General features: G+C 41.8%; 1 protein-coding gene across 1 annotated transcript in view; it reads left to right on the top strand.

Moving 5' to 3' along the window:
• cacna1bb (calcium channel, voltage-dependent, N type, alpha 1B subunit, b) overlaps positions 1-16367 on the top strand; it is a 397100-nt gene that overhangs the window by 580 nt on the left and 380153 nt on the right. The window contains exon 2 of the mRNA XM_055153227.1: positions 14583-14688. Coding sequence (XP_055009202.1) covers positions 14583-14688 — 106 coding nt within the window. The remainder of the gene's footprint in view (positions 1-14582; positions 14689-16367) is intronic.

Consider the following 16367-nt stretch of genomic DNA (forward strand, 5'->3'; position numbering starts at 1 on the left):
TCTCTCGTCTTCATCTCTCGCTCCTTCTCTCACTCTGATTCTCCCCCTAATCTCTCCTGCTCTCCCCCTTCTTCTTCCTCCACAAAGTTTGTTCAAATTCACATCTATCAACAGGGTTATTTTGTTTATGGAGCCTACCTGAACAACTGAGGGAATACACAGACAAATACTTTTACTTGGTAGAAATACAAATTACAAATTGTAGTACTCGAGACCGGTTTTGGTCTTGAGACTGGCCTCGAGACCGTTTTTATGCAGTCTTAGTCTTGTCTCAGACTCAGGGGCATTTGAACTCGGTTTTGTCTTGGTCTTGAAGGTGCTTGGAGTCAGTTTTGTCTCAGACCTGGACTCGGAATTAGGAAAGCAGGTTTGAAAATCCTCCCCGCTTGTTTCACTTTTAAGTAGTTTTCTGTAAAGTGCCAGTGAAAGTGGGATTGATAAACTGTGGGTGAGGGTCCAGAGAAGGGATTTGAGTGCAGTACAGTTTGTTTGTCTTATTTTAAACTTAAATGAACATTAATCAAATCAAATGTAGATAGATTTATAAAAAGATTGATATAAATGTGCTAAAATAACTGTAAAATGTAAAAAAAAAAAAAATGACAAAGATGGTCTTGATTTGGTCTCGATGGGCCGTGGCCTCGGTCTTGTTTCGGTTTCGACTCTCAGAGGTCTTGGTCTTGGTCCTGGTCTTGGGACCTTGTGGTTGGACAGGACTTGGTCTTGATTACTTCGCTTTTGACTCTACAACTCTACCTATCACACAATCACCACATTAAACTGGAACTAAAGTAGTACTAAACCTTGACTAAACCAGTACTAGAATAGGAACTGGGCTTAAATGAACATTAATCAGATAGAATGGAGATAGATTTATAAAAACATTGATATAAATGTGCTAAAATAACTGTAAAATGTAAAAAAAAAAAGTTGAAAATGACAAAGATGGTCTTGATTTGGTTTTGCTGGGCTGTGGTCTCGGTCTTGTCTTAGTCTTGACCTTTAAAAGTCTTCGTCTTGTCTCATCTCGAGTCTCAAAGGTCTTGGTCTTGTCTTGGTCTCCGGACCCTGTGGTCTCAGACAGGTCTAAACTACAGACTAAACCTTGACTAAACCAGTACTAGAATAGAAACTGGGCTTAAATTAATGTTAATCAGATCAAATGAAGATAGATTTATAAAAACATTGATATAAATGTGCTAAAATAAATGTAAAATACAAATAAAGGTGGAAAAATGAGGGAAGATGGTCTTGATTTGGTTTTGCTGGGCTGTGGTCTCGGTCTTGTCTCGGTCTCAACCTTTAAAAGTCTCAGTCTTGTCTCGGTCTCGACCCTCAGAGGTCTTGGTCTTCCCTTGGTCTCGGGACCCTGTGGTCTTGGACTGGTCTTGGTGTCGGTTAGTTCGGGCTTGACTACAGCTCTAGCTATCACACTTGCCAAATCACCACATTAAACTGGAACTAAACTAGGACTAAACCTTGACTAAACCAGTACTAGAATAGGAAATGTGCTTAAATGAACATTAATCAGATAGAATGGAGATAGATTTATATAAACATTGATATAAATGTGCTAAAATAACTGTGAAATACAAATAAATGTAGAAAATGACAAAGATGGTCTTGATTTGGTCTCGATGGGCCGTTGTCTCCGTCTTGTCTTGGTCTCATCCTTTAAAAGTCTTAATGCTGTCTCAGTCTCGGCCTTTAAAAGTCTTGGCTTTGTCTCGATCTCGACTCTCAAAGATCTTGGTCTTGTCTTGGTCTCGGGACCCTGTGATCTCCGACAGGTCTAAACTACAGACTAAACTAGGACTAAACCTTGACTAAACCAGTACTAGAATAGAACTGGGCTGATCAAATGAAGATAGATTTATTAAAACATTGATATAAATGTGCTAAAATAACTGTGAAATACAAATAAATGTCGAAAATGACAAAGATGGTCTCGATTTGGTCTCGATGGGCCGTGGTCTTGATCTTGTCTTGGTCTCGCCCTTTAAAAGTTTTGGTCTTGTCCTGGTCTCGGGACCCTGTGGTCTTGGACAGGTCTTGGTCTTGATTAATTCGGTCTTGACTACAACTCTACCTATCACACTTGCAAAATCACCACATTAAACCAGTACTAGAATAGAACTGGGCTCAAACAGGACCAAACAAACACATACAGTATTCAGTGTAGTGTTGTCACATTACAGACATTTCAAACTTTCAGTAGGAGAAGGAGAAGACTCAACAGTCAAAATCCATTCTAATACCACAATGATAAAAACCGCAACAAAAAAACAAAAACCTCTTATCTTTAAACAAGAGAATGTGATTTTCAGCATTAAATGGTAGAACTTTCTTTTCTGTTCCCCTGTGGTCTTGTATGTGTGTGATCCCTCAGTGGTCCAGGTTCCATTCACTGCAAAAAGCTTGGTCAAAATGTAAGATGTAAACACTTAAATCTATCCGAAAATGACTTAAAATTTGTGAAATGATCTGTCCATGCAGCAAAAATCATTTTACTTGATGAGATGTCTTAAAACGACCTCTGGACTAGAATGAAGCGTCTGTGGTCAGTGTTCATGGGCTGGAAATAAGTTTATGGAGGCTCAGTTTGAGATAAACAGACTTAAAACCAGTTTATGATGAGTGTTCATGGCCTGAGTGTTCATGGCCTTCCAGATGTTAAATTCTAGATAAAATGCTTTAAATTCTGCTAAAGTCTACACACTTAAAACAAGTTTATAATTAGTATGAATGGCCTGATAATAAATTCAAAGATGCACAATTGTAGATACTATGTATGTACTTGAAATCAGTCTTACATGACAGTAGTTAGTCCATTTATACTAATCATAAATTTGATTTTCTGATTCGTTGAGTCATAGAAGAAATATATGGCAATTTTAAGATTATACAACCAAAATCAAAACTAATAAGTAGATAATAAATCTGAAAACAAGATGAATAACCTGATATAAGTTTGAAAATCTTGGTCAGATCAGAGAAATTTGCAGAGTAGTGCTCTATGGGTGTACTGCTAATTTCTGGCATTGCATGAATCGTCGCGTGTTGAGGGACTATTTTTTCATATATCAGTCCACCGCTGCCAAACTTTCTATCAGGAAGTACAACTCACTGCTGCTGCTCACCCAGAAATCCTTCAAATGTAAGGTTGGTTTTACTTGTAAACTTATTCTATCAATACAGACATTCACATGGACAGTCTGGTGTAATAATAGATTAGTTTGGGGTGTTTTGTGGAGTGGGTAAGACTGTTTTTAGTGGCAGGAGAACTATGACCATTGACATGCACTAGTCTAACACCAGTGACCTCTGCAAATACAAGGACTGGTTGGAATATTTCAGAAAGTGTCTCCACACATCTCCAACACTCTGGCTCGCAAGGAAATGAGGATCTATGTCCAAAATTCTGAACTGTCCCTTTAAGTCATTTTCAGAGAGATTTAAGTGTTTCTATCTTAAATTTTGGCCAAGATATTTTTGCAGTGGACTCATGTGCATTATTTAAATAATAAGAATGAAGTGAATTAAGAACTGAACTCGTTTTTGTTTTGTGTGCAGTGTCCACAGTGGTTCCAATCTTAAAATGTCATCTCAAATCACACTCACATTTCAAATCTTAACACTTTTACTGTGCGTCGTGTTAGTGTTACGACATACACGTCATTTTCCAGAGGAGGCAGATGTGAGAGCTGATTGGTTGGCTGTGAGGCTGTGATTGGCTGACTGCGACAGATGACAGGAAACGCAATCATCCCGGTTTAATCTGGGTTTGGGTTCAAATCCTGACTGAGCATTTGGTGATAAGAGTCGGCCCGTCGCTCCTCGTCCGTCCCCGCGCCTGCCTCTTATCGGGGAGCTGTCTCCGCTGGACGTCCTGTAAGCCCCTCACCTTTGACCTGAGAAGTCTTTTGTCTGAAATGTCAAACCCCCACTCCCCCCCTTCCTTCCCCGCCTCAGCAGCAGCACCGGGCACTACCTGTCCGCCGCCGCCGCTGCTGCTGTGAAAATAGGAAGTGGAGTGCACCTTGACAGATGGTGAAATGGTTGTTGCGTAGCAGAGATCGCCCTCCCCAGTCGCTCCTCCTCTCTCCTGCTGCTCTCATGTCTCCCTCTTCTCTCCTCTTTTTTCTTCTGTCACCATAACACATTTTGAAGCCTGATATATTGTTGCAAAGATATGACATGCTGAAACTCTGGTGCTGCTTTATTACACTTGCACGTGTATTTAGATGTTGGTTACCAGAGGTGGGACTTGCAAGTCGTGACTTGGACTCGAGTCAGATTTGAGTCACTATTTTTAGGACTCAAGACTTGAATTGATAAAATAGACGATAAAAAAGACTTGAAACTCGACTTGGACTTTAAGCTCAATGATGTGGGACTTGACTTGGACTTGAACCCTGTGACTTCACAAGACTTGATGCTTCTCCTAAAAATATATATGTTTTTAGAAAATACTTCACTTTTTTCTCTTTACACTTGATGCATACGGTGCTGAATTTACAGGAACAAACTGGAACATGTCCCTACACTTCTGTTTGTTACTTTGGATGGAACTGAAGTACTGTGCTGTAGTATCCTCAAATGTACTACAGTAATATACAGTACAATATAGTAAAACGGAGGGAACTACATAGAACATGATCCTTCCATTTCAGTGCAAACTACACGACAAAATATTGTATTTTCTGGGCTATTGGGAGCGTGCTTAAGCCTCCAAACCCATCAATAAACGACTGTGCGCTCCACAATCCAGAGCGTCCTATACATGAATCCACTCAGGTGTCCCAGCACGACTTCAGTAAACTAGAGAGCCACACCACCCACAGAACACACAAACACACACGGAGCAGACAGCGACCGCACAGAGAAACACACCCACAGACACACTCATCACTCCACGCCGACGAGGAACAGAATGGAGGAAAGAACCGAAAAAGCTAGTGCAATGTGCCACTTCTAGACGCAACTGAACAACTGAGTCACTGTGAACACGTCGACAATCCGTTGGTCCCAGACAGCACCCTCCCTACACGCCACAACTGAACAAAGCCCAGAGTCACCGTGAACGAACAAACAAACAAAACCACTCACCCATCACACTGTTGGGTTTCCTTTAAAGTCCAGTGCAGTTTATTTGTGAAAAAAATTAGAAAATAGACCATTTAATGACAGTGCGCCGCATAATCCAGAGCGACTAATAGTGCGCAAAATACGGTAAATGTTATTAAGCACTTAAGCATAATGATTCACACAAGATCTTGTCAAGACATTTCAAAAGAAAAAAAAAAAGATCTACAACTCTTATAAAAATACTCATATATACATTTACTATGGATTTTAAGTACAATTTAGTTTAAAAATCCTCATCAAAATCTAAGCTATATTTGGTACTTTTTTGGTTTAAAAGCTTGAAATGACTTGAAGCTTTAAGCGGACGACTTGGACTTGACTTGGACTTATGGGCCAGTGACTCGAGACTCGACTTGGACTTGCCTGTATTTGACTTGGGACTTGACTCGGACTTGAGGTGGAAGACTTAAGACTTACTTGAGACTTGCAAAACAATGCCATCGCTGTTGGTTAGTCACATCGGTCAAGTTTTGTTTAGATCCATGTAAGATTCACTGAAATGTTCTGATTTACGGGCTGCAGTCCTTTAGTTGTTTAGTTAATTAACTGATTGGTCATTCGTAGACTCATGGTATTATTATAATGATTTATATGTGCCACTGAAGGCAGAAAAAGTCTAGTTTTTGGAAGAGATCTGGAAGTGCCCTGTTAAGGTACACTTTATTGTCCCTGTAGGGAAATCTGTCCTCTGACCCGTCCTTGGCTGTGAGCAGCAGGTGAACCCATCCCCACATCTTGAGTTAGTCTAGTCTTGGTGAGGACTCCCTTAACTGGGCACATTTGCCTATTACCTGTATATTAAAGGTCTTACATTGCACAAAATAGACTTAAGTGAGCTTTAATTCATGTTAGAATGTTGTTCCCCCTTCAAAAGCAGACCTGGAGCTGTATTTGTTTCATTCACATATGTTTGAGTGACTCTTTATTATGAGCCTGTCCACATCTGCAAAGCTCAAAATGCTCTGTTCATAATCATAATCATGGGTCTTAAGTTTAGTTTTGAACGATTCCAGAGAGCTGCCTTCTCTTAATTCAGAGAGGAGTGAGTTCCACAGAGTTTGGGCATAATTATAAAATTCCCGACCTGTTTTCCTGTATTCTTGGAGGCACAGAGCTGCACAGGAGGAGGAGCATGCTTGTTGTTGGGTGTGGTGTTGAAGCATATTGGTCATATATGTGGAGGTGAGGAGATGAAAGGCTTTAGAAGTTATTCAAAGTGTGTAAAAATGCATTCCAAATACAACTAGAAGTCAGTGTCAGAAGCTCAAATTGGGGTGAGGTGAGCTTTTGTGCTGGTGTGTGTTCAAAGACGTGTGGCTGAGCTGGAGTCTGTTGGTGACGTTCCTTGGGAGTGAACATGTGGCTGTTTTCACTTTAAATGCTGTCTTTACCGTTAGTGCAGTACAGATTGGCAGTTTCAGGGCTGAAATGAACCAAATTATCTTGAGTGTATGGACTGGAGTTTAAAACAGTTTTGAGTTTTTCAGACGTATGCCGGTGGTGATGAAAACAGGAATTGATTGACAGTATGGTGTCTTGAAAATAAGCTGTTGGAGCTCACTCAAACATGCACGAATCACTCCAAATACAACTTGAGAAGGTCAGGGAGGAGGGAGAAGAATTAGAACATGGTTAGAAGCTGTGAAAAGTCCATTTTCTAGAGCAGGTCTGCGTTAAGCATAAAAATGTGCCAGTAAGTGGAGTCATATTTATTTTGGTTGGTTTCGTGCTTTGATTACACCGACTGTGCTGTAAGCACTTCTGAATTCTAAACAGTGAAAACCTGTAGACACGTCTCTTGGCTGACTTTAAGAGGAGCCTGTGAGCCAGAACTGTTTCTGCAGTTTAAGATGGACAGTCCTGGAAATGCAGTTTCTTGTTGATTAGTCCTCCTGGATGTGCTGGTGTAGTCACAGTTGTCATGTCTGTGTGGATCTCTGCGTCAGCTTCTGCTCTCAAGTTAACTCTGCTGTAGGCTAACAAATCAAGTGTGATATACTCAACAATATTGAACAGTGCGTCATGACACAGTGACACAGTGACCCTAAAACAGAATCATCCCAGTGCACTGCTCAGCACGAGCTGCAGTGAAGAACAGAGATGGAACCAAGCTTTTGTTTTCCAAGTCTCAAGTAAGTCTCAAGTCTTTGGCCTCAAGTCCGAGTCAAGTCCCAAGTCAAAAACAGACAAGTCCAAGTCAAGTCTCGAGTCACTGGCCCATACGTCCAAGTCAAGTCCAAGTCGTCCGCTTTGAGCTTCAAGTCATTTCAAGTGTTTAAGCCAAAGTACCAAATATAGCTTTGATTTTTGCAATTTATATGATTTTTAAGATAAATTGCACTTATATATAAATATACCATAACTTGGTGTGTAAGAGTTGAAGAAAATAGTTTAGTACATTTTTTCTGTTTTAAATGTCTTGACAAGATCTTAGAGTGAATCATTACAGTAAAAATAGAAAGAATTCAGATTTAAAAGTGCTTCTCAAATCTTCTCAAGTCACAGGCCTCAAGTCAGAATCAAGTCCCAAGTCTTAGTTCATTTTATCAAGTCAAGTCTCTAGTCCTAAAAATAGTGACTCAAGTCTGACTCGAGTCCAAATCACGACTTGCAAGTCCCACCTCTGGTAAATAAAAAGTTAAATTAAACACATTTAAAGGGATATTTTACTTCTATGGGGCACTAAAAAGCCATTAAACCCCCTCCCAAATCTTTACTCTGGCCCTAAGCAAAATCTGAGAAATCCTCCAGAGTGGGCAGTGCTTGGCGGGTTGGGGGGAGCAGGTGTGGGGCGGGCTCTGGAGCGATGATTGACAGCCGACCGACAGTCACAACAGTCCAACACGGTGTGGACCAGTGCACTTCAGACTTAGAAACAGAGCGGACATTTGCACTCGGATCACACCGTTTCTCTTTTCTCCAGACACGGCGGGACATGGTGGTGCCCGGCGGTGCCAGGTGGGGGCGGGGCTGAGAGGGGCTTTTCACGTCCCGCCCGTAGACGCCGTGTCTGTGCTCGTCACGTAATAACCTGCATCTGACTCATCGGCACCGTTAGTCCAATCTGAAAATCCAAATGTTCTGACCGTAGTTGATCCTAAAGAGACCGATACAGACACAACTTTCACCCAAAAGTCGCATTTTTAACAAATATGCACTAAAATGACAAAATAAGGGATAGAGACACACTTCTATTTTAGACCCATTTACACAGATCATCAGTAGAAAAGTGATTTAGGTGTTTAGTGGCTCTTTAACTGTAACACATCACATATCACAATGCTTTTGTAGTTTTAAAAGTGCTGTATTTTTCTGTAAACACACTCTTCAGAGCGATGTACCAACACAATCTCTGTGCATTCCTCTAATGAAACTATTGCACATTGTGTCAGGTTTTGCAAGTTGCTGTGTTCAGTTTTGTATCAGGCATTTGTATATTTATGGAGAATAGTCGTGTGGGAGCATCTTACTGTATGGAGGGTTTGAATAAGACCCAGGAGAGATCTCAAACCTGCATGGATGACAGTTAAACCTCTTCAGGCATATTTAGATGAGAAAACAACATTATATCAAAAGCTCAAATAATACCTCTTCTTTAAGTAGCATTACTAGACACAATAAATCCTGAGGCCCAAAAATGATTGTCCTGTGTCTCCTTTACTGAATGAAAGGTCGGTACATTGATGGTGACAGGGGCACTCTGCTCTGGCTCTGTGCTGTGGGCCCTGTCCATGGTGCTGAAATAACCCTCTCTCCTCTGCTCCTGCCTCGCCCTCTGTGCTCCTGCCTCACCCTGTCTGCTCCTGCCTCCTCCGGTCTGCTCCTGTCTGCTCCTGTCTGCTCCTGTCTCCTCCTGTCTCCTCCTGTCTGTTCCTGCCTCCTCCTGTCTGCTCCTGTCTCCTCCTGTCTGCTCCTGCCTCCTCCTGTCATTTCTTGCTTCCTCCAGTCTGCTCCTGCCTCCTCCTGCCTGCTCCTATCTGCTCATGTCTGCTCCTGCTTCCTCCTGTCTGCTCCTGCTTCCTCCTGTCTGCTCCTGCCTCCTCCTGTCTGCTCCTGTCTCCTCCTGCCTGCTCCTACCTCCTCCTGTCTGCTCCTGCCTCCTCCTGTCTGCTCCTGCCTCCTCCTGCCTGCTCCTGTCTGTTCCTGTCTGCTCCTGTCTGCTCCTGTCTGCTCCTGTCTCCTCTAGATCTGCAAAATGAATCAAATTTTTGCACAAACAGAATCTCCTTCAGTCTTAAAAGTGTTCAGTCTGTTCTTCAGATGTGTACAAACATGTTCTCAAATGGGAGTCTTGTATTTGTTTGTCATTTCTTCTTTTCATTTCTTCTGAAGGAGTTTAAAAAGTGAACTTAGAACAGAATTAAGTAGAAACTGAAATCCTGATCTCAGTGCAGGTCAGAAATATGCCACGTCTCCAAATCGTGCAGCCCTGCTCCTCTCTCCTCCTCTCTCCTCTTTTCCTCCTCCTGCCAGCTCCCCTCTCCCTCTCTCCTCTTTTTCCCCTCTTGTCTTCTCCTCTCAGCTTCTCTCTCCCTTTCTCTTCCTCTTTCCTTGTTTCCTACTCCTCTCTCCTCCCCTCTGCTCCCCTCTTATTCTCTTGTCTTTTCCTCCTCCCCTCTGTTCCCCTTTCTCCTCCTCTCTCCTCCTCTCTCCCCTTTTCCTCTCTCCATATCTCTCCTTTTCTCTCCTCTTTTCCTCCTTCTCTTCCCTCCTCTCCTCTCTCCTCCTCTCTCCTCCTCTCTTCCTCCTCTCCTCTCTCCTGTCTCCTCTCCTCCTCTCTCCCTTTCCTTTCTTCCTCCTCTCTCCTCCCTATCTCCTCCTCTTTCCCTCTCTCCCCTCACTCTCCTCCTCCTCTCTCCTCTGTCTTCTCTCCTCTCCTCCTCTCTCCTCTCCTCCTCTTTCCTCTCTCTCCTTTTTTCGTCCTTTCTCCCAACTCCTCCTCTCTTCTGTCTCCTCTCTCCTACCCTCTCCTCCTCTCTCCTCTCTCCTCCTCTCTCCTTCTTTCTCTTCCTCTCTCCCCTCGTCCTCTCTCCTCTCTCTCCTCTTGTGTGTGTGTGTTGTGTGTGTAGTCAGTGTGCAGCTGGAGTGTGCGTTGGACGTGTGTGAGGTGTTGTGTGGGAGTTTCTGTGTGAGCTGGTGTGTGGCTCTGGAGGCCTGTTCGTCTGTGAGGAAGAGGAGAACTCACTTTAAAGACGACCATCAGAAGCGCGTCTCGTTTTTGTTCGTTTCTGTTTTAGTCACAGTTGAGCAGCTTTCAGTTGTAAAGGAAACGTTAGAAGTTTCCTCGTTAGGTAGACGGGTACTTAAATAAATTTAACCAATCACTGTTATTTGATCGTGACGAATGTAATGCGCCAAATCCCGTAGGAAGAAGAACAGTAACATCTTAAATCCGTGTGTCATTCGTTCATTTCTTTTTCAAAATAAAACCAAAATTAAGAAAATGAAAAACAAAAAACAACTATTTTCTTCATTATTTACCCCCAAAATCAAAATGAAAAAACATAACGATTCATTTTTTCAGTTTCTGATTTTGTGTTTAAATGAATAAGGGAGAAAACTGATAACGTTTCCTGTTTCTGTGACTTTAACTGTGTTGCCGGACTTTTGTGCCGCATACGGACTAAAACAGGACTAAACCAGGACTTAACCAGGCCTAAAGCAGGACTAAAACAGGACTAAACCAGGACTTAACCAGGCCTAAAGCAGGACTAAAACAGGACTAAACCAGGACTTTACCAAGCCTAAAGCAGGACTAACCCAGTATCAGTCCCAGTCTCAGTCCCGGTCTCAGTCCCAGTCTGGTCCCGGTTTCCTCATCACCCGAGGTGCAGGTGCACCTCCAGACCCGTCCTGACACTCCTGGTTCAGTCCTGGTTTAGTCCTGGTTTAGTTCTGGTTCAGTCCTGCTTTAGTCCTGCTTTAGTCCTGCTTCAGTCCTGGCTTATGACTGAGACCAGGACCAGACTGGGACTGAGACCAGGACTGAGACCAGAACTAGACCTGGACTAAGACCAGAACTAGACCAGAACTAGACCAGGACTGAGACCATGACTGAGACCAGAATTAGACCAGGGCTGAGACCAGAACTAGACAAGGACTAGACCAGGACTGAGACAGGTTTAGACCTGGTTTAGATCTGGTTTAGACCTGTTCTAGTCCTAGTTAAGTCCTGGTTTAGTCCCGTTTCAATCCGTAAAGTGAAAAAGTCGAAAACTGAAAAAACAAATTATCTGTTTTGTTTTTTCATTTTGATTTTGGAGACAAATAATGAAGAAAATAATTGTTTTTTGTTTTCTTATTTTTGGTTTTATTTTGAAAAACAAGTGAATGAATGAAACACAGATTGTCTTTCCACTTGATAAAATTCACCAAACATTCTCCTTGTTCCGGCTTTAAATCCTTGATCTCAGGAATCATTGCCGACACTGAATGTCTGTGTTCGTCTACATCCATCTCGACGCTTTGTTTACTGTTGTGCTGTTCCACAAAAGGGACACAAACAGGCACGACGAGTTTGATGTCATGACTTCTCAGCTCACAGCTGATTGGCCGGTGCAAAGTCTGTAACTTCTTACAAAATTCCTGATTTAGGCGCTGGAGAGAAATGAAATTGAGCGGAGGCACTGGGTGACTCCAGCTTGAAATCTGCTGGGACAGGGGACACAGGGCTCAAAACTGGGATTGTCCCTGGTAAATAGAGACGCCTGGTCTCCCTAAACGAAAGGTAAAAAGAGGTGTTCACTTTAAGACTACCTCTTCATGACATCACAAGGTGGAACACAGCATTTTGAGCTTTGGGACATGTAGACAGATAGTCAGGCTGACGCCACCTAGTGCTTCCATTTAATTTCATTTCTCTCCAGCAACTAGGTCAGGAATCAGAATACACTAGATGTTTGCAAGAACCCCTGAAGTGTGAGTTTGGGCACCAGCCAATCAGCGAAGAGACAGTCATTCTGTGTTGTCAACGATTCCCGAGATTGAGGATTTAAAGTTGGAACAAAGAGGTTTGTTTTGTTTGGTGAATTTTATCAAGGGGAAAGACGTTATTGTTCTTCTTCCTACGGGATCTGGGAAAAGCTTAATATATCAGTTAGCCCCATTTGTGGTGCATCACATACATCACGAACAAATAGCAGTGATTGGTTAAATGAAAAAAGTACCTGCCTACCGTCGAGCGAATTAATCCTAATGCTGTGAGGTCAGACAGTTTCCACAAAGTGAAACCGGCTGATGAATCAGGCTAATAGACAGACTAACACAGTTATGAAGAGTTACTCAGACATGTGAATGAAACATAACAAAAGTCCAGGTCTGTTTTTGGGGAGGGAACAACATTAGAACATGACCTGAAGCTCACAAGAGTCAAGTTTCTTTTAGTTTGTAATAAAGGAGTTTTCATTTATCCACTGTCCACTCGAGCAGGACTCAGACAGACAGTGTTATGTTTGAAATACTTGTTGGATACAATGGGACATGTGGAAAGCATCTTGGTGTATGTATTCCACAAAACAAAGCCCCAAAGATGATGTCCTATGAAATATTTCCCAAATTGTTACGTCTGTGAAAGCCTGCTGTGATGATTAAGCACATGTTCTTTCTGTTCTTTCTGTTTGTGACTCGTCTCTGGAGTGTAATGCTTGGCTGGACTCAGAGCTCTTTAATAGACGGACTGCAGCACTGACCCAGAGAAAATGCAAGCTTTATGATGAAGAGAGGAGAGCAACCATCTGGAAGGGCTGTGCCCACTCCTCCATGTTCTTCAAAGACATATAGCGAGTGATGGGAGGAGGGCAGGGGGCGCGTGGACGCACAGGCACTGTGGATGTGTTTATTTGTTTATTTGTTTTATAGTGAAATGATGATGACAAATTGTGAGGTGAAATATCCTGAATGGATTGTGACGATTTTGACAGCCTGAATAAAAAATCATCATAATAATGAAGCTCATGATTAACACTGTTGATCAGAGGGTTTTTGTGCTACTTACTGGACAATGGACCTGAATTCTTTTATGTAGATCCAATCAAATCATTTAGGTTCTGAAGATGATCTATTTCAAATATTCATTCATTTATCATGAATAGTTTGAAGAGGAGGTATTATGCTAAATCAAGGCTTTGGAGCTGTCCCATGTTACAACATTGTTCCCCTCGATAAAAACACGTCTGAAGAGCTTTGAGGTTTTGTTGTTCATGCATGTTTGCATGTCAAAGTCTGATCCTGTCAGATGTCAGAAGCTCAGCAGGACCACGCCTGGTTAGTACTTTGGATGGGAGACTTCTGGGAAAATGAGATGCCACAGCTGTTGTGTCCTTAGGCAAGACACTTCACCCACATTGCCTAGTATGAAAGTGGTGTGTGTGTGAGTGATGGTGGTGGTTGGAGGGACCGATGGCGCTGATTGGAACCATCAGTCAGCCAGGGCAGCTGTGGCTACAATAGTAGTTTATCACCACTGGGGATGGAGTGAATAATGTGACCACACTCCTGGATTTTATTTTATTTTCACAGTCCGGAAAAATTCACGTGCTCACGAATCTCTGATCAATAAATATTCACGTCCAGACAACAACAGAGCGCTGAGTGAAAATGAAGTAATACATGTGCCACACCTGTATGTGGCGCTGTAACAATAATAATGATGTTTAATAATGCAGATCTCATCACTGTTTTTTAAACTTTAAGGTCATTTAGCCAATTTTAGATTTATCCCAGAAATATAGGTGGGTTTTTTTGCAAAAGTTTTCTCCAATCTGGAACCTGTTCTCAAAAAACATCATTTTCCCAAAACGCAGCTCCATGTGGATGAAAGGCCAAAACAAATACAAACTTCACAGTTTCAACCAAAAAATGTTGTTGGGATCTATTCCACAACCCAGGAGGACGACTTTAGCTTTATACCTTTCTAATGACGCTGATCTAACGAGCTGGTGATTTTGGACAGTTTTATGTCATTTGCGCTGTTTAAAGTCACCATGATTATATTGAAATAAACTGAATAATCCCAGTGTTGACCTCCAGTATGACCATCAAAACATGAAATCACATGACTGACACATCACACGCAAATCCTTAATTGAGAAGGTAGAAAATTCTATGGTGGAATTAAAATGTAGATGATAAGTTTTTTGTTTTTTTTTATAGATGATTAAATGAAGATCATAAGTTTGGATATTTCTTTCAGCATTAGTGAATCTCTCGTAGAGTTCTATAGACCACTGCCTTATATGTGAAATTATGACAATCAAATTCTCAAACAAATGTAACCAATTATGAATTCATGTTAAAATGCTGATTCTTTTTCAAAATACCTGAGTGTGACTTTTGGATTGTTTATTTCTCTTGACTGTTCTGTTCCTTGTGTATGTGACTTTTTTTGTTTTGAATAATATGATATTGTCCAAACTTTTCCTTAACGTGCCCCTCACTCCGTTTGAGTACATGATCCTGGCCACCATCATCGCTAACTGCATCGTGCTCGCTCTGGAGCAGCACCTGCCGGCCAGCGACAAGACGCCCATGTCCGAGCGCCTGGTGAGTACACTCTCCTGCTTTTACAATATCATCTCTTTTCATTAACTGGGGTTCAGGTCATATCACAACATTCTATACACACAGTAACATTTAAAGGTCCTATATTACACAAAAACATGCCCAGAGTTGTGTTTTTTTGTTTCATTCACGCATCTTTGAGTAAATCCTTTATTATTAGTTTGTCTACATCTCCAAAACTCTAAATGCTCTGTTCACCTGTGCTCATGAAGAGGAAGATTTGATGTGAACAGCTCCTTTTTCTTTTAGTTCAGTAGATGTCGGCAGTTCCAGGGCTGAAATGATCCAAATGATTCTAGTGAAGGTGTGTGGAGTTTTAAAACACAGTGGAGCACTTCCTGTATTACTGCATGACATCACAAGGTGGAACAGAGTGTTTTCTGTTTGAGAGAAGAGCTCAGTGTGCAGGTTTGTGTGTTAAACAGGTGAATGAAACAAAACACAACTCCAGGTCTGTTTGTGAGGAGGAAATAACATCAGAACATAGATCAAAAATGATTTGAGTTAGTCATATAAATGATCAGATTCAAAACTGGTGATTTATCTTTTTAGATAATTCATGGAAAAGAACCATGAGTTGTGTTCATGTGACAGAATTCCTAAAATCCCCCAGACTTTAAACAGAGCTGGAGACAAATGTGAATTCTCTGGTGACATATGTCTGTGAAAAAGCCCTGTATAAATAAAAACTTACTTACTTAATTTAGGACCCTACTCAAACTCTCCGTATAGTCTGCAGTGCGATTCTGTCATTCTTCATGAATATACAAAACCATGATGCAGAACAAAACACTATGACTCCACAAACCTGATGTAATGTGCAGTAGAAAAGTACAATGAGTTGTGTTCATGTGACAGAATTCGTAAAATCCCAAGTTTAAACAGAACTGGAGACAGATCTGAAGTGTCAAACTGGAGATTTGTTGACCTGCAATGGAAACACTGGGTCTGTCCACATGAAACAAAAACTGACACAGTAGTTTCACAAAGTGGTGCCATTATTAATCCCAGATCTGTGAGTGTTATCAGTTCAAAGAACAATAAGACATGATTCTGTGTAATACAACAAGTCTTTATCAAATAATGATAAAGCTCAACATTTGTACTGTTTTGTTTGGATAATTCTTTAAAAACACTGAGTCCTTCATGGAGTTTAATAGGCCCTGAAATGATGACATCATAATCTCCAACATGAACCCAGCCTGTCCACAAGGAGCACGGGGACAGGCCTCCTGCTGGCCCCAGAACTAAGGTCTGGACTAAACATGGACCAGACCCGGACTAAACCAGGACTAAACATGGACCAGACCTGGACTAAACCAGGAATAAACATGGACCAGACCTGGACTAAACCAGGACTAAACATGGACCAGACCCGGACTAAACCAGGACTAAACATGGACCAGACCTGGACTAAACCAGGACTAAACATGGACCAAACCCGGACTAAACATAGACTAAACATAAACCAGAAGCGGACTAAACCAGGACTAAACATGGACCAGACCTGGACTAAACCAGGACTAAACATGGACCAGACCCGGACTAAACCAGGACTAAACATGGACCAGACCTGGACTAAACCAGGACTAAACATGGACCAAACCCGGACTAAACATAGACTAAACATAAACCAGAAGCGGACTAAACCAGGACTAAAC

The sequence above is a fragment of the Boleophthalmus pectinirostris genome, unplaced genomic scaffold (assembly GCF_026225935.1).
Source record: "Boleophthalmus pectinirostris isolate CB_2022bp ecotype Guang Dong unplaced genomic scaffold, ASM2622593v1 HiC_scaffold_18, whole genome shotgun sequence".
Classification (NCBI taxonomy): Eukaryota; Metazoa; Chordata; class Actinopteri; order Gobiiformes; family Gobiidae; genus Boleophthalmus; species Boleophthalmus pectinirostris.